Source organism: Penicillium brevicompactum (genome assembly GCF_028827555.1).
Source record: "Penicillium brevicompactum strain IBT 35665 chromosome Unknown utg000009l_segment0_segment0, whole genome shotgun sequence".
Taxonomy (NCBI): Eukaryota; Fungi; Ascomycota; class Eurotiomycetes; order Eurotiales; family Aspergillaceae; genus Penicillium; species Penicillium brevicompactum.
The window spans coordinates 1038790-1065841 of record NW_026623212.1 but is presented as its reverse complement, the minus strand read 5'-3'; the positions used below and the strand labels follow the sequence as shown (position 1 = coordinate 1065841).

Here is a 27052-nt window from a genome sequence, read left to right as displayed (position 1 = left end):
AGGGTATAATTGAAGTGACACGTGAGGCTCATACTTGAACGACCATCGTGACTTTCTAACCAGTTTTCTTGGAATTCGAGCTTTTTTTAAGATCTCTGGATTGACAGAGTGAATATGATTTGTGCCCTTGATATCTCTGGAGCGTTCTTGTTTCAGGTTTTGTATTCACCGCCTCTCTGAGAGCACTTTCTTATCGATTGTAGCATCATGGATTTGAGACTTGGTGACAGAATAGACAGATAATCTATGACCCGTAATATAACATTTGCATGGGCTCATCAGCTTCCAGGTGGTGATTTGCATATGTAAGGTACAGTACTATAAATGACATGCTCACAGTACTTCAAGGTTGTTAGTTGTGCCTACCCTCATTGGAACCAGGATATGCAGTACTATGTATGGAGCATAAACAGTATTGACCGGACAGCTTCTAGCGTGTCCAGCAAAAAGAGCCATCACAATCTCCGGCCCTCCAGGGCTGGACCAGTCAATTAATAATCGCAGGAACCTTGGAAGGTTCGTACAAAAGAAAGACCTCGGCGTTCTAGCAGGTTCCCCTGTCGTTACCGCCCACGTGATATGATGCTCAGGCGGGGCGATCCCCGGAACGACTAAAGGACAACAACGGGAGAGCTTCCTTAATCATTGATCCTGCATTGATACCCTGCTCATACCGTTCTTTCAGACCTTTGCTCTTTCACTTAATCTTACCCCAAAGTTTTATGGATGCCTGACTTCAAGCTTTCAGCAACTTTGGAGGGCCACGGCGATGATGTAAGACTCCTGGTCCCGGCGTCTGTAGATGCCCATTGGAGGTCACCCCTCGTCCACGCACATGGCTCACATTTTCACTTCTGATACAGGTTCGCGCCGTGGTGTTCCCAAACCCCAATGTCATTCTCTCCGCTTCCCGCGATGCCACAGTCCGACTCTGGAAGCTCGTATCGAACCCACCTCCCGCATATGACTACACGATTGCTGCCCACGGCTCCGCCTTCATCAACAGCTTAGCATATGTACCACCCACAGCAGAGTTCCCAGAGGGCCTTGTTCTCTCTGCTGGACAAGATGCCGTCATCGAGGCCCGGCAGCCTGGGAAAGGTGCTGCAGACAATGCGGACGCGATGCTTCTGGGCCATGGTCATAATGTCTGTGCTTTGGATGTGTCCCCGGATGGTGGATGGATTGTCAGTGGCAGCTGGGACTCAACTGCGCGACTGTGGAAGGTCGGCAAGTGGGAGTGTGACGTGGTCCTCGATGGACACGAAGCAAGTGTCTGGGCTGTCCTAGCCTACGACGAAAACACAATCATCACAGGTGGGCAATCATAGCAGAAGCTTGCTAAAACTTTCAACTAACCATCCTTTAGGCTGCGCCGATAAAATGATCCGAATGTTTAATACCTCTGGAAAACTGCTCGGCAGTGTACAGAACTCCGACGACGTTGTACGCGCCTTATGCAAGCTTCCTGCGTCACATCCCTCGGGTGCCCAATTCGCTTCAGCCAGCAATGACGGAATCATTCGTCTCTACACAATGCAAGGTCAGCTTGTTGCATCACTCTACGGGCATGAGAGCTTCATCTACTCGCTTGCAGCTCTCCCAACCGGCGAGCTTGTGAGCTCCAGTGAAGATCGCACCGTGAAGATATGGAACGGGACCGAATGTGTACAGACAATCACCCACCCTGCCATCTCAGTGTGGAGCGTTGCGGCCTGCAAGGAGACTGGTGATATCGTCACGGGCGCTAGTGACCGCATCACTCGTGTATTCACTCGAAGCCCAGATCGCCAAGCAGCCCCGGAGGTCGTGCAGCAGTTCGATCAAGCCGTCAAGGAATCAGCCATCCCTGAACAACAAGTCGGAAAGATTAATAAAGAGGAGCTACCCGGTCCAGAGTTTATTCAACAGAAGTCCGGAACCAAGGAGGGTCAAGTCCAGATGATTCGAGAAGCCGATGGCAGTGTTACTGCTCATACCTGGTCATCAGCAACACAGGAGTGGATTGCCGTTGGCACTGTGGTGGATTCGGGCGGTAGCAGTGGTCGCAAGACCGAATATGCAGGCCATGATTATGACTACGTCTTCGATGTTGACATTGAAGATGGCAAGCCTCCATTGAAACTTCCCTATAATGCCTCGCAGAATCCATACGAGGCCGCGACGAAATTTATCGGCGACAACGAACTCCCTATGACATATCTCGACCAAGTTGCAAACTTCATCACTCAGAACACCCAAGGCGCTACCATTGGACAATCCTCACAAGAAGCCGCGGGTTCTGATCCTTGGGGCTCAGACCGACGGTATCGTCCTGGAGATGGCTCGGCTGCTGAAGAGTCCCAACCACCTGCCCCCGAACCACGACCCAAGGTCCTTCCTCAAAAGATCTACCTCTCAATCCGCTCAGCAAACTTAAAGGTCATCACAAAGAAACTGCAAGAACTGAACGCACAACTCGTGTCTGACGGCTCCAAGGAGGTGGCTTTGAGTCCCGCGGAAATGGAAACAGTCATCGCCTTGTGCGGTCAGCTAGAATCATCTCAGCAGCTCAAAGACACACCCGAGGTTGAATCAGGTGTGCCTTTGATTTTGAAGATTGTCACAACCTGGCCCGCCGCCAACCGACTACCTGGCTTAGATATTCTCCGTCTTTTGGCAGGTGCCTCGTCGTTCACAGCGAAGGCCGAGTACGAAGACGAGAACGTTGTATCGGGCGTCATTTCCAGTGGTGTCTTCGACTCACCGCTCAATGTCAACAATGCAATGCTCGCCATGCGAACCTTCGCAAACCTCTTCGAGACAGCAGAGGGTCGAGACTTGGCAATTCGCTCCTTTGATCAAATCCTAGCAGGAGTGAAGTCTGCCCTAGCCAATAGCGGCGCGTCGCCAAATCGCAACCTCGAAATCGCTATCACGACCCTCTACATCAACTTCGCTGTTTATCTTACTTCTGAAGACAGGAGCCAGACACCTGAATCCTCGGAACAGGGGCTGGTGCTACTCGAAGAGTTGGCTCGGATTGTTGCCGCAGAGAAGGACTCGGAAGCTGTCTATCGGGCTCTCGTCGCTCTGGGCACACTGGTGGCTGCTCTCGGAGAGGAGGTTAAGAGCGCAGCCAAGGAAGTTTATGAGATTCAAAGCGTTCTTGCTAGAGTCTCGGCTTCTGGCCCTGGAAAAGAGCCGCGTATCAAGGGTGTTATCGGTGAGATCCAGGAGGCTCTCTGAGGCGAGACATATTACTTTCTAACGACGACCACGCTATTCACAACTATGGGACTTCACTACACGACACCTTCTGCCTAGTATTCAATGTATCTACTTCATAACGCACAACCTTAGAAGTACTTGATCGGTCCTTTGCGGCTTACCCAAAGTTTTCAATATGCTAGTTCCTGAGGTCTTAGTCGAGCCTTTTTTGTATTGCAGAGCAAACAAGTTCCTACATCCATGGATGGGGTGTTTAACTTCACCCCGAAGTGCAATACACCTACAACTTGCCCTCACCATCGACTCGAATCTCCAAGACCTGATCAACGCCCTGATACTGCGGCAAATCAAGCCCGTACTTATCAGTCAACGCCTTAGTCAAAAATCGACCTCCAATGAAGTGCCTTCCTTGGTAAAACGCCACGCAAGGCTTCGGCGCCGACAAACTAACAAGCACAGTAGGCATAAACTTCGCGCCTGGTCCACCCTTTGGCGGACCACTCTCGATATCCCAGGAGCTGGGAGCATCCACGCTCAATACCGGGATAGTCGCCGACTCAATCTGCGAGATAATGCTGGGGAAAGGCTCGCGCAGTGGTCCACCAAAAGAGAACCCGAAGATTGCATCGACAAGCATGTCACTTGATTTCAAGGCTGATGGGAACTTCTCAGCGGAAATAAAGGGAATTGAGAGATTTTGAAGTTGGATTTTCAAGCGCTGTTTCGATGGACAGGTTAGATCTGATAGATACTAAGATATCTGAGAACGGGAATTGCGTACTTGATATAGCTCATTCTTGCCTTCTTTGGGGTAGTACACTGATGGCCGGTACCCAAAGTGGGACAGGTGTCGGGCAGCTACCAGGCCGTCGCCTCCTGTATACTTGTTAGATTGTTCGTTGATGTCGTCGGAGATTTACTCACCATTGTTGCCCGGTCCGCAAACTACTAGTACATCTTGGCCTGCACTTGGGGGCATAACCTTCCAGACTGAATCGTTTGAATTAAGTCAGTAAATAGGGTGAAGTTGTGAGTCCGAGATGCTTCAAGCTTACCGGCTTGCGCGACAGAGAGACCCGCTAGTTCCATTAGTTGATCTAAAGACCATCCGCCGGTCTCCATGAGATCTTGATCAAGAGATGCGGCATCCTTGGCCGAAATTGCCTTTTGAGACTGTGTTAAAACCTTTTTGTCTGGAATGAAATCATTTCATCTTACCCTTAATGACATCGTTGCTTGTTTAGTGTAGCGGCGGAGTGTACGGGGGGCTTGAAGGTTAGGGCGGCTGAGTATGGAACGGAGCATGTAAAATGAGTAGAATCACTCTATCCTGGTATGATTGCTATTGGAAGAAAAAAACAACAAGAAACTTGAACTAACAGCTTGAGCTCTAGATATGATGTAGATCTAGAGGTCCTCACATTACATCACCGCACTTGACCCGATTTGGTCATCTCGGATCAACATTTCATCCGTAAATCCCAGAACTTTTGCGGAGGTCATTGGAGATCACCAAACGAACAGCCCTACCAATTGAACAGCATCACAACCGCCAAAATGGTCCTTCGCATCCGTCTAGCACGCTTCGGCAACAGCCACAACCCCTTCTACAACATCATTGTTGCGCAGGCTCGGTACGTGGTACCCTCCCCTAACACCTGAACACCCTCGGCCAGCGAGAGCCGTCCGTGCCAGACCAGAAGCGACATTTTCCACGCAGCTTGCGACATTCAATGAACCCAAACTAACATAAGCACAGCTCTGCCCGCGGCGCAAAGCCCCTCGAAGTCATCGGCACTTACAACCCCATCCCGAAGCGTCCTACGAATCTCTACAACGAGAACGCCGATGCTCGCCCTTACAAAGAAATCGCACTCGACAGCTCCCGCGCAAAGTACTGGCTCGGTGTGGGTGCACAGCCAAGCGACCCCGTCTGGAAGCTGATGGGAATGGTAAGTCGATCCTTGTTTCCCATTCGCGAGAGTTTGTCCATGATCTGGGAACCGCGTGATGTGGCCGGCTAGTGTTGGCTACTGCCGGGCCTTTGTCTTGACGACAAAACCAAAGATGGAAAACGATTAAAAAAAAAAGTGTCTCTTTCGATTTCTGGATGGCTTCGCTGACGACTCGACTTTTCTCTAGGCTGGCCTTGTTGCGCCTAAACCTTCTACTCATCACAAGGCGTGATTTCAGCCTCCCCGTACCTCGCGTGCAGTGTCTCTGATTAACTTTGGCGCATTGTTTCTCATTCCATCTGGGGTTGTATTCACGTCTCCCGGCTTGACATTCTTTGTGACCCTGGCTGAGGGACGTTTGGAACCACTGGGACGAGTCTGGGTGTGGGCCCATCGATGACGGGAGGACCACTGTGTTGTACTTCTTTATTTTTGTGGCATTTTTGGCGTTGTTGAGTTGCCTGGGAACTTCTCTGTATATTATGCAGCCTGTGAGGGTTGCTCCTTTTTTTACCTTTTTGAGTGTACGTGGCGCATCAGCCGCAGAATCAATATCGATGTTATGACTCGAAAATACGGAGGCTGCTACCTAGGTATGTTCTGTGTAGACTGCTTACCAACCTTGGAAGTGCTTCGATGGATATCGATTTGCCTCATAGGCAGCTACTTGCTCACATGGGCATATCGTGCTCGTCAGTACGGAGTAGTTAGTGCCGAGGTAGCTTAACGTTACGCGTGTATTTGTGGTGCTCATCGATGGCTCATCGCGGAGTCCTGTAGTGACTCTCCAATGCACGCCACAGAGTTCTAGAGATGTAAGCTTCCGAAGCCAAAATCCTGATGCACCTATGACCATCTCAGGGACATTACTATGCCAGATGAAGGAGTGCTAATAAGCCCCTAAAGTGGCGGCTTGTCTCCACGGGCCAACCAAACAAAGCAACGCCTCCTTCGATAAGACCGAGTCGTTTCCGCATGGCCAATCCCATGTGTTGCCGGGGTTGAGTCCGTGGCAATTGGTGGACATCTGGAAGGATCGTCGGGGATTTGACTTTGACGATTCCACGGGATCCCACACGTTTGGACGTGTATGGAGTACAAAGTGTGGTAGATTGGGGTTTATTTAATGTGTTTTTATGTTTAATGTTTAGTGTTCGAGTTGACAATTGACGATATACTCCTTAGGAGGTCTAAGATATGAGATATGAGATATTATCTTATATTGTAATTTCAACTATGCAAGTCCGTTAAAGAGTCTCACCGTATGTTGTGTAGCAAAGTACATGTGCTCAAATATGAGGTGAGGATGCATAAAAATGTGTGGCAGTCTGTACTTCGTACTAAATCTGGGATATCCCCCCCTGATCGTGAGGTATAGCGACCTTAGGATATAGGTATTATCACCGGGCCCTGGACATCCACAGCCATACATGCATGTGCTTGGATAAAACGTGATCCACCCGGCGATCGATCGAAAAATATAAAAAGAAGCGAGTAAAGAATACGAAAAATAAGAGATAATAGAGAGAGTCAGAGAAAGAAAAAAAAGCAGACGTTCGGGGCACGCAGGGCACGCACTTTCTTTTTTTCTGCATGCGGCCAAGTTCCAGGGCCAGCGTGTAAAATAGCAGTGTGGTATTGTCATACTACGGGGAGGAATACATGGGGATACTTGGGTGGGTATGGGGGGTGACATAATAAAGCCAAGTACCCGAGCGTGTAATGTAATGTTTCCCCGAGAGTCGCGTCGTGAAGGCAGATCCATGGGTCTGGCACCTGGGCCTGAGGTGGTCGACGTTCCGGACCCGGACGCTTTTCTCTTCCCCTCCCCCCCTGCTCGACTCTCTCTCTCTCTCTTCCCATCCATCGTTTCAACACCCTTTTTTTGTTGCATCTATTTTCGGACATCTTTATCACCGCGATCGTTTTCCCACGCGCATTCCCTCCGATGAGAGAACTCGGTCGATCTCCCTAATCGCTTTCCTTTTCGTCTGCATCGCGTTTCTCGGTGTTGGATTTCCCTGTCGCATTCGCGATCGCTGCGCCTCACTGCCCATTCTCCCGCGCAACACTCCTATTGACCCATCCGGATTCTATCTTGTGAAACCCCAAATTTCTCATATTCCAATACGTGGAGGGATGAGCGGTAGCTCTAGCCAGTCTACTCGTACGAGTCCAGGGTCTTTTGGAACCACGCAACTCACCGAGTCCGTGTCATCTGGTTCATCGCCCCCACAGCAGTCGCTCCCGTCCTCTTCTCAGGCGCCGTTGTCGTCTCAGCATGCGATGTCGACCGACGTGTATAGCCCGACTGCGTCGCAAACGCCATCTCTGAACACTTTCGCCTACCCCTTTTCCCCCATCGGTACCTCCGCCTCCTTCGACAACAACATGCGCTTGGGGGACTCCGATCGCAATATGCAGGGTCTGAATGGCCTGGGTCGCGCCGGTAACGGAGGCGCGATTCTCATGCGCAAGCTGCCCCGAAACACCAGTCGCGAAGCGCTCCGCAGCATGCTACTGTTCGCCAAAGACTTTGTGGACGCGGATTTCATCCCCCTGGATCTGCCAGAAGACGAGGGATTCTTGACCGCGATCGCGCGCTTTATATCACTCCCCGCTGCCGAAGAGGCCAGAAATCTCCTCGATGGCAAGCCCAATTCCAAAAATGACGCCAACATGATCGTGGAAATGTACCCGGGCCCCATGGCATCGAACCTGTCGAACGCGCGTCGCAACACCATCGACCACACTGCGAGCCGTGCGCTGATGGGGGTCTCTTCGAACGGTCCTCTTGCGCGCCAGTCCTCGCGATTCAATGGTACTTTCCAGAGCCTCGAGAGACTTTCCAACGCAAACCCCAATCAGGCCATCGGCGACGGTCTCCATCAAAATGAAACGGGATCGCGTATGCACAGCCTTTTCTCCCCACATTCTCCGATCGGAAACGGCATCGATAACTTGCCTCGCATAACCGGCAAGTCCATGATTGATGAGGACCCAGACGAGGAGACTGGTGAGCTACTCAAAGATCCGGTAGGATATGCAGAGAATGGCCATACCACCGGTATCTCCGCTGGGCGCCGGGCGACCAACCCATCGATTCCGACCAACCGCTTCGCAAACTTGTCCTTGTCGACCAACATGTCATCTCCGCCTTTGCCCAACTATCCATCAGGTGGTGGGCAGCGCATGGGCAGTGGAACCCCCTCATCTGCATACCCCAACCAGGGTCATAATTTCCCGTACAACGCTCAGCACACGCCGCGCCATAGCCTTCCCGCTGCGAACCCTAATGATCTGAACCCACCTTGCAACACATTGTACGTGGGTAACTTGCCACCGGACACCTCTGAAGAGGAGCTCAAGGCACTCTTCTCCAAACAGCGTGGGTATAAACGACTCTGCTTCCGCAACAAGCAGAATGGTCCCATGTGCTTTGTTGAGTTCGACGAGGTCGCCATGGCGAGCAAGGCTCTTAATGAACTTTATGGCTACAAGTTGTCAAACAGCGTGAAGACTGGTATCCGTCTCAGTTTCTCAAAGAACCCGCTCGGTGTTCGCTCCGGTCAACCAGGTAGCATGAACTCATCCAACTCGGTCTCTGGACAAGGCGCAGTCCCCGGAGGCAGCAACTTGAGTGGAATTCATAACAACATGTTCTCCGCTGTCAACGGCCCCCCTCCAGGCCTGGCAGCACCCCCTGGCCTTGGCATGTCCCTTCCCGCCCCGCCCATGCGTCACGGGAACAACATGCACACCCCGGTCAACCCACACGCCGGGTTGATGAACAACAACGCTTCTTACAACCCAAACTCGGGTCTTGGCATTCGGAACGGAGCCAACTCTATGATGATGTCGCCTCCGCCTCCTGGAAGCGCCGGTGGAAACGGCAACGCGACACCAAACCTCAATGGCTATAATTCTTTCTACCCCGACTACATGATGGGCCGTTAAGGTCATTCAAGCATTATATTGAGATCATGTCCGGCATGTTTGAACGAATTGGGGTATCTGGCGCATTGGGGATTCGTTTTCGTTTCGTGAGCTAGAACAGCATTCGGCGGCTGCATAACTCCCGGGAGTCTTTTTTTTTTTTTTTTTTTCGGATTTGCTTTTTGATGTTTTCTGTTTCCCCCGTCGGTTCAGTTTGCTGGATTTTTCTTTGCTTCTTCTTTTTTTGCTATTGCATGGGAATAAGGGCGCTCTACATTCCTTGTGTTTCTCTTCTATCTTGTTGTTTTCTTGTTTTTGTTTTTCCATTGGGAGGATTGCATTTACGGTCATTGCCACACCTGTATTCTTATTTGGTCGGGTCGAGGCGCTCGAGTAGCGCATCTGTTTCTGTTGGCCCTTGCTTTTCGTCTGCACCTTTCATACCCTCGTGCTTTTTTCTTGCTTTACTCTACTTTTTTTTACCCCTCGCTTATGGATCCAGTGTTACACGCAATAAACACCCAATGTGTGTCTGCTGTCTGCCTAATCCAGGACCTGTACGTGCTATTATTTTGGACCTATCTGATGTGATTCCCCATTGCTTTTTATTTTCCTGATATCTATCTTCGAAATCTTTCTCGATGCATCGCCGTGCGTGGATCGAAAGGGACTTTGCTGATTTTACCACTTTTTTTGCGATGCGTGTCTATTTTCTTTTTAATGCAAGTACACCAAGAAGGGTCTTATGTGGCTTTCTTTTAGCTCTTCTAATATCTCTCTACTCAAATGGCATGAGCTACGGAAGGACATATCGGCGTCGACCACATATGGCCCCCGGCGTTTGTTTCTACAGTTCATTCCTTTTGGATAAGGCGTCCCGACATACGGTTGCATTCGGCTGAAATGCCTACTTTGCTTGCATTGCCACTCGCTCTGGTTTGGCTATCTCGTCTCGTTCCCCAGAAGAACGAAGAAATGAAGCGTGTTAATTACTATCTTTTACCGGTCTTGCTTTTGTGATATTGATACATTTGCTTCGATGTCTACTTGGGAATGAATGCCCAACTAAAATCAATGTGCTACGCGAGGGTAACATGAGAAAAGCAATACCTAGGTATTCATCCGAAGAAGTAACAATGAAAGTCACTAGTGGTAGAGGAACCTGTAGGAACCCTCTTCCCACACACCACCTCTCCTCTTAGTCAACCCCACCTTCGAAGTAACTGGTTTCACCATGACCGTCATCTACCTAGAATTTCCTGAAAGCCCTGTCTCCCAGGATACCATCCTCGTCGTCACTCAAATCCTTCAGGCAATCAACCCTGGCCTGTGCGAGTCGGAGCGTACCCACGACAGCATTACCTTTACGTCGACTGATTCTGACGTCGAGGTCTACGGTGGGATCTTCCAATTCTGGGCGAATTCCGAGCCTCCACTGATCTGTGCCTGGCGAGTATCGGGAAGCTATTAGCTTCTTATTTTGACTGGGTCGAGCTGGGGCTGTCACGTGAGAGCACAGACTACCGAAAAGTTTCTTCCCCTGCGACACCAACACTTTCCGTCAACCCGATCTCCCCCAAACACAGCAAGAAGTCAATGGCAGCTGGATCTCCTTGATTCTTAATATCCAGCGGCTGTGATTCCTTTGCTTTTAATTGTATTCCCTCCTTTCACCTTTTCAAACAACATGGCACCACGGGTTCAAACCCGCGTGTCCAACGCCCTCCTCCCCTACCTCACATCCTCCTCATCTATCTCTTCCCTCCCTTCCTCATCACAATGTCTCTCACGGCAATTCTCTGTTACGGCAGCACCACAGACCAAGCTTCGTCGGACAATGTTTGAATGGTTCGAGACCGAGGGTGCCGCTCTCAAGCACCACACTCCCGGGGAAACCAACTACCTCACTCGCGTAAAGCCCGGTGGTAACCCTGATGCGGCTGCAACGCGTCCTTTCCCTCACAATCCCAACTTTATCAGCGAGTCGGTTTTGAGCGAAGACCTCCGGAATGAAGTCTACCACCGCGTCGTCGAGCAGAAGAAGAGTCTCCGTGCTGTCAGTGTGCAGCTTGGAATTGATATGAAGCGTATTGCCGCCGTGGTCCGACTGGTTGAATTAGAGAAGAGACAACGTCAACAGGTAAGCACCATGTCCTCGTTCTCCTTCTCTGCCTTGATTTCCCTCCACTTCCTTGAGATTCTCTCTTTCCCTTTCTCGCATATGATGAGTCACAAAAAATCGATTAGTCTTGAAGACACCTACATGGTTACACCTTACTTTTTGAACTGAAATGCGTCATTACTCCATTTTGAATTGCTACCATTTACTGGGTTCGTGACATGAACTAACAATTCTGAAAAGGGCAAGCAACTAGCACTACCATATGCTCGGGCCATCCATGAGATGGTTCCCACCACCGCTCTCGCAGAACCAGGCGAGCGCCAAGAATATCATGAACCCATCAACGACCTTCCCGCCCACCCCCTGACCGGAGCCCAAATCTTCTACCCAGTCTCCGAATCTCGCCCCTTCAACCGAATTGAAGCGGGTCGTGTCTTCTCCTCTGCCCCAGCCCTGGAACATCACGAGGCCCAAGAGATTTCACACCCCTCCGATCTTGCCGAAAAGGTCATCGAAGACCCCTCAGTCATCGGCTGGATCGGCAAGGGCAAGGACACCCGCCAGATCCTCCAGCCCGCTGACGTTCGCATTCCCCACCCTCAAATGGTCGCACTGGACCGCGACCGCATCGCCCACCCCACCGAGCGTCGCGCAGTCGCCGAACGCCAGGCCAAGCGTGTAGAGCGCCAGGATGCCCTCGAGCAAGAGCGTCGCGACCGTGCCCAGGCTCGTCGTGAGAAGAGCCTCAAGTCTGTCTCCCCCGAGACTTCTCGCTTCGAGTACCGCATCCAGGAGACCGTCTACACCAGCGAGACTACCGGATCCGATGGCCGTGCCCCTTGGGCTACTGGTCGTCGCTACGGTGTTCCCCACCGTGACCGCACACGCGGTGAGCTCAAGATCCCCACTCGCGTGGACGCTTGATCTCCTCTTCGATCTACATTGGTTGATCTTTGTTTTTTGAGCATCTTTCTCGGCTACGGCCTCTGTAATTTTACTTGTATGCATACACTATCACGAAGGCTGGCTGGGCCCTATGTACCTATAACCAATGTACTCAGCAGTATTTCAATTCTCACTGGATTCTCTCCAAATTCTCACTTCGTCTTCGTTCACATCTGTCATGTAACTCATCGCCGTGCATCCATTCCAATAGACTAAACAGCCCGCCTCCAGGGCTGGGAATAATTCAAACCCTCGCAATATAAAAAAAAATTATGAAACCAGCACGCTAGCAGCTACAGAATATCAAATCCTCGTAGCAACATCATATAAATCCCAAGTACCAAATCCCAAATCCCAAACCAAATATCCCGATTTCAATCCAAGACCTCAACGACCAGGGTCCACAGGACTGACAGAACCAACAGAGCCAACAGAGCCAACAAAACGACACCGTTTCCTTCTGTTCCCACCAACCCACCCCGAAATAGCATCAGCTTCCTCTTCTTTTTGCTCAGGTGTGCTCGTGAAGATATTCCCAATGGAAGCGAAGACAGTTTGAAACCATGTAGGTGCCGGGGTTGGGGATGCGGTGGGCATATTGTGTTGGATTTATTTTTTTTTTTTTTTTTTTTTTTTTTTTTTAATATATGTAGATATTTGCGAGGTAGATCCGAAGCCTGTCGGAAATCGTTGAAACGTGGATGGTGTAGAAGTTCCAAGCTTGTGCGAGGTCACAGTAGAGGATGTTTGTGTAGATGGGTATGAGGTATGAATGTGGAGGGTTGGCCGCTGAGCACTGGGCACTGAGCACTGGGTATACTGAGTACACTGAGTGAGAGAGGTGCGGAGAGAGTAATCTGAGGAAGTGCGGAGTAAGTGAGATCTCAAAGGCTTATTATATAGCTACGTGTAAGGCCAAGGCCAAGGCCAAGGCAAAAGAACAATGCATGAATCATGTGCTTTTGAACAAAGAGGGTCACAGCACAATGTGCAAGTACAGGTACCTGATGAAACTACGGAGTACACCGTACGAGGGCTGATTTGCAATGCATGCAGGATCTACGGCATCGAAAGACCTCGGGATCGGCATGAATATGATTGGTGTTTGTGAGAGAGATCGATTTGCAGCCTTGGCTCGTGGTTCACCTCATGGTGCAGGGGTTACAGACGAGATCGAGGATATCATATTACTTTCGGGGGTGTACGAGGGGTCTTGTGAGTGTTGGATTATGGAGTCTGGATATTTGATCGCGTTGGGGAAGTGCTGGGGTGGGCAAAGGTAAGATCGGGAGAGGAAAAAAAAGCTAATAGATTGTTCGGCTACACTGAGTTTTGCGTTTTGCATGCAGCGTGCAGAAGACTAGTAAGTGGCTACATACACGAGCGATCGTTATCAGGCTCGGGCATGGTATGACAACATGCCGAGGTAGGAAGGGAGGCGCAAGGCGTGCCATGTTTGGAAGATAAGAAGGAATATACATTGGAAGTTTAGACATGAGGACATCTCGATCGTATACATGATGTCCGTTGCATGGAGTGTGTGCAGGAAAATAGGTCCCCCGTGGGAGATCGACAAAAGAAAATCAATATAACAGAGAAAGTAGAGCGGGCTGACGCGTATGCAGCCAAGTGAATATGCATATAACCAATGCAACATGCGATACCCGGTGACAAATGATTAGCATATCATCGAAAGAATGATAACTCACCCAGCCACAGGACGTGAAGGAGAACGAGAAAAAAACAACAACAACAAAAGCAGACACGTTGCTATGCGGGGGGTATCCAATGGAAGAGATAGTCAAATCAAGACTGAGAAATATCGTGGGGGGAGGGTAGGGACCGACCAGCCCCGAGACCGAGCCCGAGGCATGGCACTCATCCCAGTACCGATCGTAGTCATTCGGGACCATCTCTGGTATCGCTCGGCGTAGCATCGGTCGGTGTGTCTAGCTGCGGACTCGCCGGTGAATCCAAGCTATCGGGACTGCCGCTTCCCCATGAATCTTCCTGTAACACAGCGTCATCAACCAAGCGAGGTCTAGCCGAGCTGCCGTCTGGCTTTTGCGCGCGAGAGCTGGAAGGCGAGGGAGGGTCTTCTTGTGGAATTTCTTTCAAGTGACCCCCTTGCATTGGACTGGCCGCTGAGTCTATGGCTGGAGATGAGGGCGCGGGGGAGTCTTGGAATCCACGCCATTTGCGCCAGCCTTCGAAATCGATTAGGGCTTGCATGCAGCCCCATTCTGTTACTTTCTGTTCTAACCAGGGGAATCCAACGGGCTATAGCGGTGTTTTAGCTATGGGGACGTTGAGAGAGGAGTATCGGGATGATGACATACCTTGGTTAAGAAATCGTTACAGCCAGCTGCCAATGCCTCGTGACGATCACTTTGTAAACTGCTAGCCGTCAGAGCGACGATGATGACCGGACTGCGGAATAATGAGAGATCGGGCAGAGTATCCTCTATGCTAACGGTACGATGAAGGCCAGGTCTTCTATCCGCCGCAGACGCATTGGACGCACTGAAAAGTCCAGAGGCTGTCTTGGGGAAAACACCGATACCATTCAATCGCTCTAGACGTCGAATCTCTTTCGTTGCGTCCAGTCCGTTCATAACAGGCAGTTGGATATCCATCAGGACCAGATGGAATCCACCCTGCCTCCATTTACGCACTGCCTCTTCGCCGTTCGCCGCACATTTCCAACGAACTTTAAGTCTCTTCATGAACGCCTCCAAAAGCTTTTGATTGATGATGTTATCCTCCACAATGAGAACATTGATTGGGGGCACCGTGCCATCAATCAAACCACCGAACACCGCAGAGGGAGAGATGGCGGCTTTTGATTTTCGGGTGGATCGAGGGGAGGAAACCGCTGGAGGGGTGTGTGTTTTTGTTTTGGCCTGAGGGGACTCGACCACCGGCGGCGCCGGAGGTGTAGGTACTGCTGGAACGGCGGCTGTAGAGAGAGGTTGGGAATGGGAAGTTTCTGTGATATGTCAGTGGTTGTTCAATTTGCATGTGACAATTTTCAAACACACCTATCAAACCAGTACTCTGTGAATGAACTGTGGGAGAGTTGGTCTTGTGTCTGGTCAGCGGAGGCCGCTGATGGTGTCGACTCCTGCGGTTTCCTGGAGATGGCAACTGCGGCGCAGAGCCAGTACTTAGAATTGAGATCGAAGGCGCGCCCACAGTTGCCGGCGCAATCGCCGGGTGTGAAGACGGTGTTCCCGCATTGGGGTTTGGCGGCATTAGAGGGAAATAATCGCCATGCTCGCCAGGTTCAGATTGGTGGTGTGAATATACTGCATGGCGTGGCGAAGGCTTCGGGGTTCGGCGGCTCGGCGCATCAATCATCAATGCCTCCTCGATTCTCTGTCCACCTGGATAGTACGAGTCCAGGATGGACGCCAGAATTTCCTCCGGGCTCAAGAGACGTTCCGGGTGGGCTTGTCGATTAGAACCCTCTCGTGGCGCAATCCTGATCACGATGTCGGGCGAGTCGAAAGTTCTGCCCAACGAGTTGACGTATTTCATGATCACCTGGTCGCGCAGTTCATCGACGACCGCGTCCTCCATGCATGGCACCAAGGTGGCTGATCCACCGGGTCGCTTGACCCAGATCCGACGTTGTACCATCTCGCGAGGAACGGTGGGAATTGGGCCGCTGCCGTCGTCACCTCTTGCGAACAGGCTCGCGTCCAATAGGCCACTTATCAAGTGTTGGTGTGTTGCGGGGAGAAGAGATTGCCGACGGACCGCAAGGCTGGGGCGTTTGCTCGATGAGGGCGTAAAGTAGGGAGCCGACGGTTGACGATCGTTCGGCCACTCGATCACGGTGTTGAGCGTTGGGGTCAATTGGGGCTCGGATGGGGCAGCTGTTTTCAGATTGGATTGGAAGGAGGTGTTATCGGAATGCTGCGTGGGCAGCGGAGGGGTTGCAAGGGGAGATGGAGGGTCGCCCGATAAAGGTGTTGGTAGGGAAGAGTTATACGGCTCGGTCCACGAGGGTGTACAGTCACGGGTGCGCTCGCGATGAAGTTGTTCCGACACAGATGCCGAGGAAACCGGTTCCTGTTCGTTTTGTTCTGCGTCTGTAGCTAGATCCGGAGTCGCAGAGACGATGCTATAAGCCGGGGATTTGTTGGAGGTTGGGTGGGCACTCGGGTCCGTATCCGCTTTTGGAGATAATCGACCAAGCAATTTTGCCTTCAGTCGCGATATCCGGTCTGGCATCGTGACTATGCCATAGGCGTACTTGAGCTTTGGCGAACTCTCAACCTTTGACCGGAAGAGCTTTGGAGTCAAGCGAAGAGGGGGAAGCCTGAGTTGAGCCCAAGCTCCTTAGTTTCACCAAAAGCTAAGGCTAAGAAAACCCGCCTTTGTTTTCCCGTGTCTGACCGCAAATTGCCTACATTAGACATATACATGTGAGCTGGCCTTGGCTTTATGCACTTGGTTTCTGTTCAAGAACGTGTCCTATAGATAACTATTCGGTTCATCTAGGCCTCCCTGCCAGCTCTTCCTTTCACTATATATCAAGCACCAACTATAAAGCACGTTATTCCGAGGTTTATACCCAGGCACTCGGTGTATGCCTTGTAGATAGCGCCTGCGATAGACCCAGAGCCAAGCCATCATACCGGACTGTAGCCAGACCAAGGTGCCACTGCATAGATTCCTACCAGTGGATAATTGATCGAGATAGTCTATGCCTATATGTATAATAATTACCTAGGTACTGGGTGTTGTTGATTGCGCCATATGAGCTTCCAATGCCCAGCAGGCCGGGAGTATGGATTCACCATAGTGTGTTACTTGACTCTACAAATTCATAAATGCCCAGGTGGCCCTTTGAATTGAGAACTTACTTTCAAAGATACGGTGAGCTCAAGTAGTATCCAGGTAGTCTACGTGATTCAAGATTTCTGAGATGATAGAGCCCATCGCAGCGTGGCTAAGGCAGGTCTAGATGGTTTCTTATTAAACGCTTAGTAAGAAGCACTTAGCAAGTAAATATCTAGTTAAATTCCTGCAGAGTATCATTGGAAAATTGTATGAATAAGCCCTGAAGTACCTAATACCTGCTCTGGCCCATGCGGTACTCAAGCTCATAAGTCACCTGGGCAGCTCTATAAACTGCAGGGACCTCGAGAATATGTTTACACAACATACTAACCTTTTTCAAAAACATTATATCCAGACATCTCTCCAAAGCTGAATAAGGTCCCAAATATACTAGAGAAGCCTTTGTCTACTGCTTGCATACCTGGATTGAGCTAAGTCCTCGAAATTTCTATCGGAATCATGTTTTGGTACACCTTTCCTTTGCGCAAGCCTGATGGGTTGGGAAAACACAGTGTGCACTTGGGCACTTGCTGAGTATCTCTCTTCGTTTTGGACCACATTTCATAGCTGAGGTCATTTGAAATGTCAAGAAGCATGACTTCATTCGCACATTGTCAGTTCTTTACATGTTGCGACACATATGACAAACAGCTTAAGCCACTCGAGTTGCCAGGAAGCCTGGATTCTCCCAGGCAAGTTAAACTTTTCACAGCAGTACCAAAGCCAAAATTAAATATACATAGATCTGGATAAACAAGATACAAAATTTAATTAGAAGAAGGTAGCGGACCCTTAAAAAGCATGCGCAAGAATGGAAAGATGGATTCAGCGGCGTTAGTTTAGTTTCTCTCACAGTACTTCGTATCTCGAACCCGAAAACCCAGGTTAGAAGTCCTTGAATCTATTCAAGTGATTTCCAGAGTGTAACTTTGTTCATAAATATCATATCAAACTTTTTGAATCCGATCTCGTTGTTCAAAGCCGTACGTCGACAATTGTTCTGACCTGGCCATGTCAACATCACCAGGGACTTGGGGGACCACCCCTTTCTCAAGATCTTGCGATTCCTGTATATCTTCTCTCCCTACAGCAAGAAGTTCATCAATGCTTTGCCCTGAAGCTTTTGCTTCCTGACGCAGCCTGCGATAACGAATGCGCCAGACAATATGACTAGTATAGATGCCAGCCTCGAGCACAACCACCAAGATGTACATGATCCCACCTAAGATATCGAAAGAGCCTTGTGCCGCTTGATTAAATGTTAGTGATGAAACTTGGAGCAATTCTAGGGAGAAGCATGTACCCAAAGCAAAGAGCGAGAACAACCCGCCGAGCGTGTCGATGGAGAGGAACACCCAATCTGATCATATTAGCAAGCCATTCTGGAAAGCTACCCAAATACCAAGCTAGAGACTTACTTATTCCAATGACCCGTCCATCTCTCTTCCATAACTCAAAGTATGGAGGTAATAACCCTGCGCTGAGGAGAATGGCGGCTACTACGCCAACCACAATATCCGGCCATGTTACGCCGTTGTTGTATGGTATCTAACTCATTCATTAGAGCCATTCCCTTTCAATTCGTAGAGGAAGACAAACCCTCAAAGTAAGAATCAAAAGAGCCTCCAAGCCTCCAAACAAAACAACCATTGCCGAGCAAACCAAGACAGCCTTGTTTCTACTATACCCACTATCCAATGTAATCAGCACTCGAAACCTTGAAATAAGAAAAGCAGGTCTGAAAACACCGTATGCAACCCCCACTCACTGATTATAATAAAGCACCTGACCCCAACTAACAAGCGAAAAGAACCCAAAGATCTGGGGCTGTATCTGCAATGGTATATTGACTTGCTATAAAACCTACCAGTCAGCAACAACCATTTCAAACCTCACCACAAACCCAGGACTGAACTTCTCTGGCCTTGACATATCAAAGTATCACCAACCTGCAAAATCAAATATGCACCCATTGGAACCGAGCCTGCATGGATCACACTTATGAGCTCAATCAAGTCTCGACTCTCGCTTTCGAGCCTTGATCCTTTCAAGAATGCACGACACAGGAAGGAACTCACAACTCGCCCATAAAAACATCATCGCAGCGGGGAACCCATCGGTCTTTTGCGCCGCCAGTTGTGCCAGATTTGCGGTATGAGCTGGATGCACCAGAGAACAGTCCCGATTGTGCCGAGGACTGTTGATGATAGTGTGACGTTGGACTCGGACATCGTGCCGTTGTGTGGACTCGGACTATAATCTAGATGGAGATACCAAGTAGATGGACTGGAGACTGGTGTTATCTCTACTCTACCAGAATACCAAGCACACAAGCAGCGGATTAAGAGATGAGCGAGCGAAAGCTTGACCGCTGGTGTCAAATGTCCGAGCAACTCTACTGAGGGGTGCTGATGGGTCTTGCATTAGCACGGCCGTGGCTAGGCTTTGGGATCTACAGACGGTTTATGGGTTTTATCGGTAATGTTGGCCATGACCAGATGAGAGATGGGAGTTTCACGGTCGATTCGGCAATCAATTAGCAAGGTCGAGTGATGTATATCGAGGATGAATGCTTTATAGATTTTTTGACTTGCATTGGAATGCTTATAGTGAGTATTGGAGGGGCTTGAGAGGGGTGTGAGGGGACTCGAATGGACTAGGACTGAACGGGAGAATACGGGGAGACGTTCCGGTTGTATCTAATGTTATGAATACGGAGTAGAAGGTGCAGAAACATGCATGAAATGCGAGTCATACCTGAGATTATGAATCAGATACTCCGTACTCCTTATTGAACGGTAGAATGCATACCAGGTAGTTGGGATCTGAGGAATTCTCGTCAATTCTCCGACGCATATACCACACGTGGACTACCCGCGCTGACAGGTCTCATTTGATTGAAGATTGAAGATTGAAGATTTTAGACCGCAATTGGAAGAAATGATTGTAGATTTATTTGACTCCATATGAACAGGGCTAGTCCAGAATCAAGTACCAAGGGTCCAAGAGTACATATCAAAATTGCATTGGCAACGTTCTCAGGGACATAAACATATCCACACAGGGTACTTTTTCTCTCTCTCTGGATATTCTCAAAGTCTTCGACCTTGGTGCTCAATCGTATATCCACAATGAAAGCCAGAAGAACAAGTAAACAAAGAAGGACGCGGGCCAACCACCCGCTAAACAAGTAGGAAAGGAAAAAAATGAATCCAAATGACAGAAAAAGTATAAAGGAAAGATACGTGCCAGGAAAAGAACGCAGAAGGAAAACAGAGGAGGCCATCAAGACATCACGTTAGAGCCAGAAAATACACATACATCGAGGTCGGATCCGAAGGGTATCAAGGGAAGCAGGGGTTGCGACAAAAGGGGAGAAAGCTCGGAAGAAAAGAACAAAGCAAAACAGGAAAAAAAGGCATCAGGCATACGAACTGCGATCACAGAAGGATCAAATAGTTCGATGGCGCAATGCCAGTATCTCCATTTTGCTTCCGAGCCTGCCACCATCTGCCGCTGACATCGGACACCTCGAGGATCTCATGCTTGGCGAAGCTGATTTCATTCGCGTCTTCGGGATTGGCGTCGTACGAGTAGATCGCCTTCGCGCGGTATGGGTAGTCGGTTGGCTGGGGTACTTCTCCGGTCTCCTGCTCGTTGCCTTGGTTGGGATTCGGTGTGCCAAAGCGGGGCGCCGAGGATGTTCGCTCGGCACCGGGCGCTCCACCGGGGTAGCCAGAGACGGGGGAAGAGGTCTCGAAGCCGCCTAGTTGGGCGGAGGTGTACATCTGGGGGGTGTTGTTGGTTGCCATGGTCTCGGGGCGGGCACCGAAGGCGCTGGACATGGGGCGACTGCCGCGGTAGGAGGGCTCGGCGGGTTGTTCTTTGTTCAGGGCGAAGGAGTCGATGAAGCCGCGGTGGGTGGCTTGTGGGGTGGAACCAAAGTAGAAGATCCAGATGATGATGACCATGGAGAGGAGGATGAAGCCTGCGCCGGCGGCTTGCATTGAGCCCTGGCTCTCGTAGATCAGGTTGTTAGCGCTCAGGGATGTCAGGACCAGACCACAGCCCAGGTAGCCGACGATCTGGAGGGATAGGGGGTTAGCATTGGTGCGATTGGCGACGTTGAGAAAGGTACATACTGCGACGCCATATAGGTGGCCCGTGTCAGTGCCAAAAGTCACAACAAGCCCCATGATCACGCAGAACATGTAGCAGTTGGCCCACCACGAGTAATTGGGGTATTTGGCCTTTTGCACATCCGCAATGATGGATGAGATGAAGGCGATCAGCCATGCCAACTGGGAGGGGATGTTAGTCGGGGGGCTGAGGGCGCGTTTGGAACATAACATACAATGGAGATGGAGACGGTCGCGAGCGCGAACGGATCGCCAAGGATGTTACTTGGACGAAATTTGCCCATTTTGGAAACGGGAGGTTTGTGGAAAGAGGTTTGTGTTGAGGTCATGAATGGTCGAGTTGCCCAGTTGCCAGATTGTTTGGCTGAGGCTGAGGCTTTGAGGCGAGGCTGTGAGGCTGTGAGGCTGTGCGTGTATATAGGTGAACGAGTGACGAGGAAGGAACGACTGGTTAGTTAGCAAGGAAGGGTCGAAGGGTGAAAGCGGAAGACTAGAAAGCAATAATAATCTAACAATAACGTACCTTGAGACAGAGCCAAGTGGGTTTCAGAGACAATCCGCGGGGTGAGGTTGGGATACAAAAAGAGGCCCCTTACAGATAAAACAGCACCAGGCTGGGAGTCGGGGGAAAAAAGAAAGGAATGATCTCGAAAAGAAAAGAAAAGAGAGTAATAGCGAAGGAAAAAAAAGAATGGTTCGCAAAGTCGAAAAGTTCGCGAGAATGAAAAGGAGGGAAATGTGCCAGGTACCGTCCCCACTGCGTGTACACGCACCCCTGGACGGTCTCGCCCTGGACGTTTTTCTCTTTGGACCTAAACTCCTCTCTTTGACTTCCTATAAATAACCGGCTTACTTGTTATTCTCTATACTCTCTTTACTCTCGATAGCCTAATTTCTATCTACCCTATAAACCCTTAGTTCTTACTATTCTACTACTCTTTACGCTTGTGCTCCTGGTTTTAAGATTAAATACCCAAGCCCTAATTCCCAAACGTTCTGGACTGCAATTTCCCACTCCACGGACCCACACCCGATCGCCTGTAGAGATCGATGTTGAACGTCAACGTCCAGTCTAGAACTTTTCGGCCTTTTTTCTTTACCAGTGTGTCCGACTTCTGCTGTCGCCCTATGAAACCCGAACTACAACTCCCGGAATCCGGGGTATCCCACATTCCAGGCGATGAAATACCCGATCTCATGACGACACGAGTATGGCATAGGCATGCTGAACCATGAAACGTATCAAACGTCGGCAGCCGGAGATCAAATTCCCCATATCTAAAATGACAAATATACACCCCGTCAGTACGGAGTAACTACCGAGCACTCCGTACTCCATACAAACATTGCAATCGCAACCGACACCGAGTTCCCACGAGAAAAAAAAGAAATTGATCAAAAACATATACACCCAAAAAACCCCAGAATACGCCAATGGATATCATACAATACAAACGCATGCACGAACGCCCTCAAACCTCCTCTCGCTGCTGTACAATAACCTCTTTCCTACGCGTTTCCCTCTCCACATCCTCGAGTCTCCCTTCCCACTCAGCCCAAACCTCCCCACTCCCCACTAATCCAACCTCATACCACCGCTGTAAAACACTAGCCGTACGCACCCTCAGCTCGGATATCTCAGCAGCCTGTGCTGTCTGCACCTGCGCAAGACGATCAAGCTGAGGCTGGAGCTCGATGAGCGAGGCGGAGCTCACGGCGTCTGGTACGGGGAGGTCGTTGAGAGAGGTGAGGCGGGAGGCGGTTTCAGGGAATGCGGTGGCATAGGATAGCACTATAGAGGCGAGAGTTTGGGGTGTGAGGCCTTGTGGGATTTCGTGTGGTGGTGTTGTTTGGAAGAGGTCTGGATTGCGGTGGTCTGGGATTTCGGGTTAGGTGCTAGATACGTGGGACGTGCTGTAGGCATTGGGGGGGTGTTTACGTACGGAGCTGGAGAATGTCTCGGGCGGCGGGGACGGCTCGACTGAGTTTTTCGAGCTCGGCTTCTAGACTGGCGAGACGGCGAGTGACGGTTTCGTCGAGGGTCGTGGGCTTCTCTGGTGTGGTGGGGACGCCGGTCCAGTCGGTGGCGCCGGTGAGGAGGTAGGTTAGGCGGCGGAGGCGCGCCTCGAGGAGCTCAATGGTGGCTCCGGCCACGGTGTCGCTTTCGGTGGTCATGGTATTGTGTTTTGCTGGATGTTATGGGGAATTGGGTTGGGAGTGGAGGGTTAGGAGCTGCGGATGCAAACATGGCAAAATGTGGGGAGCTTATCGGTTTGTTGACGTCCGCTCTCTTCTATACGCCCCGTGGACTACTATACACATACTAGATATCGTACACGAAGGATCAGAGCATTAGAGAACATATTTGCTAAAGCTCAAAAGTAAATAATCTAATGGTAAGCTTGTATGCAAATTCAATCATCTAACGGGCAAATAGCTTCCTTTGTACTTCTTTGTTGCCTTGACTCGAGCCTTTGCTCTATTGGAATTACTGCCTCAAGGAGGTAACAGGAGCTCATGTATTCTCTATGAGCGTAATTTCCTTCTTTACAAATTGAAGAATACACACTGGAGTCAAATTCCTTTGATATGTTCAATTGGCTTGAAATTGCTTTGCCCGAGCTCGATGCTAGTCTAAGTTTCATTAATTCATCATTCATATGGGTTTCCCGGAATGCTTCATCCGTGCTACTTTGCATGCTCGATATGGGCGTCCGCATCTTTCCTATCCACATGTGTCCACTGCGAGTCATCATTGGAGGTACTCGAAGTGCTATTGGCCAGAATGCTGCCTCTTTTCTCCTGCATCTCTTGACCAGGCTTCTTCTCATCGTCAAAATTTGCGACCTCGTAGTCAAAGACATTGACATGTGCAGGCTTTTCAGGCTCTTGAGGTGTTTCAGGCTGCGTGTATTCGGGTGGAGCTGTGGGGAGCCAAGGGTCTTCTTGGTCATTAATGACGATAGTAGGAGTTTGCTCAAACTCGGCAGTGAACGCGTCGTTATCTCGGTTCACAAAGCCCTGGGAATCGGTTAGTCGGATCTGGTCCAAGGTACTGTATCATGCACAACAGGTACTTACCTGGAGTTGTGGGGGTGCAGGGTCCACTTGTGCATCCATTGCATTCCCGCTTGCATAAACGAGCAAGACGGAACTCCACTCTTCACGGGCGGCTCGGAGCACTTCAGTCTCCGAGACCTTCCGGATGGTGTAGCCAATAGTGTCACCACTCGCTCTGGTGCCAGTTTCATTCTGCTTCTGTCTTTTTTCGGCTTGTCGGGCCTTTCCATCTTCCGCCGAGTAGCTGATGCGCCACCATTGATAGTTGTCGTGCGGATCACTATCCATTTCCATCAAGTCCCCCGCGGTAGTTTGGGGATCGGACAAAACATAAGTCACATGCGGCTGAGTGCACACGCCACGCAGGGTGTACTTGTAAATCGGAGGCTCGGAGGGCGATTCGGAGGGCTCAGTGAGTGTCTTGGATATTTCGCGGAGAGATTCCAATGTGCTCTGCTTTCTTTCCTCCAGTTCTATTTGAGGGTCGTTAGCTTGATATGATGGGGGTGGCGATATGTTGAGGTTACCTTTGAGTCTGACGTCTATCTTGTTGGCGATTATTTTCAGTTCCTCAGTAATCCGGGTTGTCTCCGAATTTGCCGCGTCTGAAACGGCGGAGTCGCTCAACGGTTCGGATGCAGGTGTGCTCAATGATGCGGCTGCTTTCTCGAGAATTTCTTTGGCAGTGAAAATGCTGCTACTTCCCTCCGGGAAGGTATAGCCTTTCATAAGCTGCTCAAGTTTCAAGATCTCTCCTTGAATCTCCAATCGCTTTAGCCGGAATTCGCGGGCAATATGCTGGCAGCTGCTCAGATATCGATCAGGATAGAAATTCAGAGGAACTTCCACGTCCACCGAGTTTGGCTTTTGGTGTGCATCAAGCTTGAAGACCAGCACATCAGCAACATATTCAAGCCATGTTTCGTCCAGCTCTTCTCCAGGACTGTCACTCCAAAGAGCCGAGTCCAAAACTTCGTAGAGTGTCTGTCCATGGTCCTTCTCAACATTGGGCTCAAAGGTGAAAAGTTCTTTCCTTTCGGGCTCATCGAACTCGCTAAAGAGTTCTTTCTTGTATGCATGGGAGGTGAACATGGTGGTTAATGGGTTTTCGGGATCGGCCTGCATGGCAGCACCATTCCATGCCTCCATGAACCTGGTTACAGCATCCTCCGAGTCGGTCGCCATTTGCGACATGCTTTTGATCTTGGCCAGGCTCTCACTACTTCCGAATGCACGCTTCGAAGTATCCATCAAAGCCATGAGCCGCTGGGATTCATAAATGATGTCATCCCAGTCATTGTCAGATTCGGTGCCATCATTGATTGTGACGATCTTTGGCAGATTGATGGCGTGTCCGTTCCACCACTGTGGCTCATGGCCATAGTCGAACAAAAGTTTGTTTCGTAATAGTAGAGCTTCTCGGGCCCGTGGGATGTTATGGAGAATGGTCAGGAATCCCCCAAGATAGACGTCATCTGCATTTGGCCGAATAAACGCTGGCTCGCCTTCCACTCTCACGCGATCTTCTGGGTCCGGGCTGGCCATTACTTCCTCGGTGTTGAAAAGAGTCATGGCCCAAGCATTCTCTTCATAATGATCCCGCGTCGCTTTGCTGAGTTGCGACTGGTTGTTTGATGTGACCCCGGTTTCCTGTTGCCCCATGTCGGAACCCAGGGACATGGCAACTGCTCGCTGGAGTTCTTTTTCCTCGCGTTCAGCCAGAGTTAGACCTTGCCCGGAGTCTTCTGTTGACGAGAGTCCCATGTCAGTATGCTGAGTGCATTTGTATTCTTCAGGTGGTGTGGTACCTTTAGAGGCGCTTGCGACGCCCTGCTTGCCCGCGTTTTGGTCTGTGTCGCGTTTATCGATCCGAGAGGGAGGGCGTGACGGCGGTGCGGTCGCTGGTAAGGGAGGTGCATTATCTTGTTGGGAGAAGTCCCATACTAAAGTGGGAATGTCAGCTCCGAAAGAAAGTGCGAACGAGGCTGTCCAACTTACCAGGCCCTTTCTCGCCGTAATGTCCAGTTGTCTGTACCCAGGTGTCAAAATATGAAACGATGCGCCTCGGTTGTGAATCTTACCTGTGGTGGCGGCCCAGATGGATCCTCGAAGTAAGCGTTGATAGCTTTTTGCGAGTCGAGGTTGTTTGCCTGCAAGGCCATTAGCTCGATAGCAACCGGTATAGAGACGGGGGAATTACCTTCAAGAAGGCAACCGCTTGTTCGCGTGTCGTACTTGTAAAGCTGACAAAATTCGCAATGGCATCCTCGGTGGGCTCCATCTTCACGTCGAATGGTCACGCTTTCAAACGCGGAGAAGTGAAGTGACGGTTGTCGCATCGGAGCTTCCCCACCACATGACGCCAAGCCGCTCCGCTACTTTGTTTGTCTTCACTTTCTCTTTCTCTTTCTCCATCCCTCCCTCTATTTGTGGACATATCTTGTAAAAAGGGCCCCAGCTAACAATGAATTGTTCACTGCAGACTTGACTACATCTTTTAGTCTCTCTGCTCCTCTCACGCCAGTCGAACAAAGACACTTACGTCCAGAACCATTCCTCTTTGAGCACCACAATGGTTATGTTTCCTCTTTTGCATGCCATTCTCACCAACAACAAAGCCTAACAACAAAGTATACCATCAAAGATGTGTTACGTGAGGCACACATATATAAAATGGCCTCCCTGGCTGGCCATCTAGTCTCCATCACACTCCAACAATCCATCTAGTTATCTATCTATCAACCAATCATACAGACAAACAAACGATCACAACTCCACTAGCAACTGCAGTTACAGTAATCAAAACCAGCCTACCCAGTCTATCAGAACAGCAT

The 27052-nt window shown here is 50.1% G+C and overlaps 12 protein-coding genes across 12 annotated transcripts; 5 read left to right on the top strand and 7 right to left on the bottom strand.

Annotated features, from left to right (window-relative positions):
* Positions 1-726: 726 nt before the first annotated feature.
* Positions 727-3228, top strand: N7506_011849 (WD repeat PLAP family protein; the record flags this gene model as incomplete). Its single annotated transcript, XM_056961140.1, has 3 exons — positions 727-774; positions 864-1317; positions 1370-3228. The coding sequence occupies 3 exons, from the start codon at positions 727-729 to the stop codon at positions 3226-3228; spliced, it is 2361 nt and encodes a 786-aa protein (XP_056805674.1).
* A 262-nt stretch (positions 3229-3490) lies between these two features.
* On the bottom strand, positions 3491-4440 carry N7506_011848 (NADHX epimerase; the record flags this gene model as incomplete). Its single annotated transcript, XM_056961139.1, has 5 exons — positions 3491-3928; positions 3992-4086; positions 4135-4200; positions 4266-4374; positions 4429-4440. 5 exons carry the CDS (start codon positions 4438-4440, stop codon positions 3491-3493), a joined length of 720 nt encoding a protein of 239 aa, XP_056805673.1.
* A 327-nt stretch (positions 4441-4767) lies between these two features.
* On the top strand, positions 4768-5397 carry N7506_011847 (mitochondrial 37S ribosomal protein bS16m; the record flags this gene model as incomplete). The annotated part of the gene is made up of 3 exons (XM_056961138.1): positions 4768-4844; positions 4970-5162; positions 5353-5397. 3 exons carry the CDS (start codon positions 4768-4770, stop codon positions 5395-5397), a joined length of 315 nt encoding a protein of 104 aa, XP_056805672.1.
* Positions 5398-7304: 1907 nt separating this feature from the next.
* Positions 7305-9122, top strand: N7506_011846 (uncharacterized protein; the record flags this gene model as incomplete). The annotated part of the gene is made up of 1 exon (XM_056961137.1): positions 7305-9122. One exon carries the CDS (start codon positions 7305-7307, stop codon positions 9120-9122), a length of 1818 nt encoding a protein of 605 aa, XP_056805671.1.
* Positions 9123-10335: 1213 nt separating this feature from the next.
* Positions 10336-10572, top strand: N7506_011845 (uncharacterized protein; the record flags this gene model as incomplete). The annotated part of the gene is made up of 1 exon (XM_056961136.1): positions 10336-10572. One exon carries the CDS (start codon positions 10336-10338, stop codon positions 10570-10572), a length of 237 nt encoding a protein of 78 aa, XP_056805670.1.
* Positions 10573-10788: 216 nt separating this feature from the next.
* Positions 10789-12147, top strand: N7506_011844 (mitochondrial 37S ribosomal protein mS45; the record flags this gene model as incomplete). The annotated part of the gene is made up of 2 exons (XM_056961135.1): positions 10789-11241; positions 11464-12147. 2 exons carry the CDS (start codon positions 10789-10791, stop codon positions 12145-12147), a joined length of 1137 nt encoding a protein of 378 aa, XP_056805669.1.
* Positions 12148-12555: 408 nt separating this feature from the next.
* On the bottom strand, positions 12556-12765 carry N7506_011843 (uncharacterized protein; the record flags this gene model as incomplete). The annotated part of the gene is made up of 1 exon (XM_056961134.1): positions 12556-12765. One exon carries the CDS (start codon positions 12763-12765, stop codon positions 12556-12558), a length of 210 nt encoding a protein of 69 aa, XP_056805668.1.
* A 1302-nt stretch (positions 12766-14067) lies between these two features.
* On the bottom strand, positions 14068-16407 carry N7506_011842 (response regulator; the record flags this gene model as incomplete). The annotated part of the gene is made up of 3 exons (XM_056961133.1): positions 14068-14448; positions 14508-15157; positions 15210-16407. 3 exons carry the CDS (start codon positions 16405-16407, stop codon positions 14068-14070), a joined length of 2229 nt encoding a protein of 742 aa, XP_056805667.1.
* Positions 16408-17966: 1559 nt separating this feature from the next.
* Positions 17967-18669, bottom strand: N7506_011841 (uncharacterized protein; the record flags this gene model as incomplete). The annotated part of the gene is made up of 4 exons (XM_056961132.1): positions 17967-18268; positions 18323-18379; positions 18438-18567; positions 18619-18669. 4 exons carry the CDS (start codon positions 18667-18669, stop codon positions 17967-17969), a joined length of 540 nt encoding a protein of 179 aa, XP_056805666.1.
* Positions 18670-20459: 1790 nt separating this feature from the next.
* Positions 20460-21442, bottom strand: sho1 (osmosensor SHO1; the record flags this gene model as incomplete). The annotated part of the gene is made up of 3 exons (XM_056961131.1): positions 20460-21104; positions 21162-21320; positions 21374-21442. The coding sequence occupies 3 exons, from the start codon at positions 21440-21442 to the stop codon at positions 20460-20462; spliced, it is 873 nt and encodes a 290-aa protein (XP_056805665.1).
* A 1188-nt stretch (positions 21443-22630) lies between these two features.
* Positions 22631-23333, bottom strand: N7506_011839 (putative nuclear distribution protein RO10; the record flags this gene model as incomplete). The annotated part of the gene is made up of 2 exons (XM_056961130.1): positions 22631-23034; positions 23102-23333. 2 exons carry the CDS (start codon positions 23331-23333, stop codon positions 22631-22633), a joined length of 636 nt encoding a protein of 211 aa, XP_056805664.1.
* Positions 23334-23846: 513 nt separating this feature from the next.
* On the bottom strand, positions 23847-26499 carry N7506_011838 (ubiquitin-associated-like domain-containing protein; the record flags this gene model as incomplete). Its single annotated transcript, XM_056961129.1, has 5 exons — positions 23847-24179; positions 24240-26161; positions 26217-26247; positions 26300-26368; positions 26419-26499. The coding sequence occupies 5 exons, from the start codon at positions 26497-26499 to the stop codon at positions 23847-23849; spliced, it is 2436 nt and encodes an 811-aa protein (XP_056805663.1).
* Between the last annotated feature and the right edge of the window lie 553 nt (positions 26500-27052).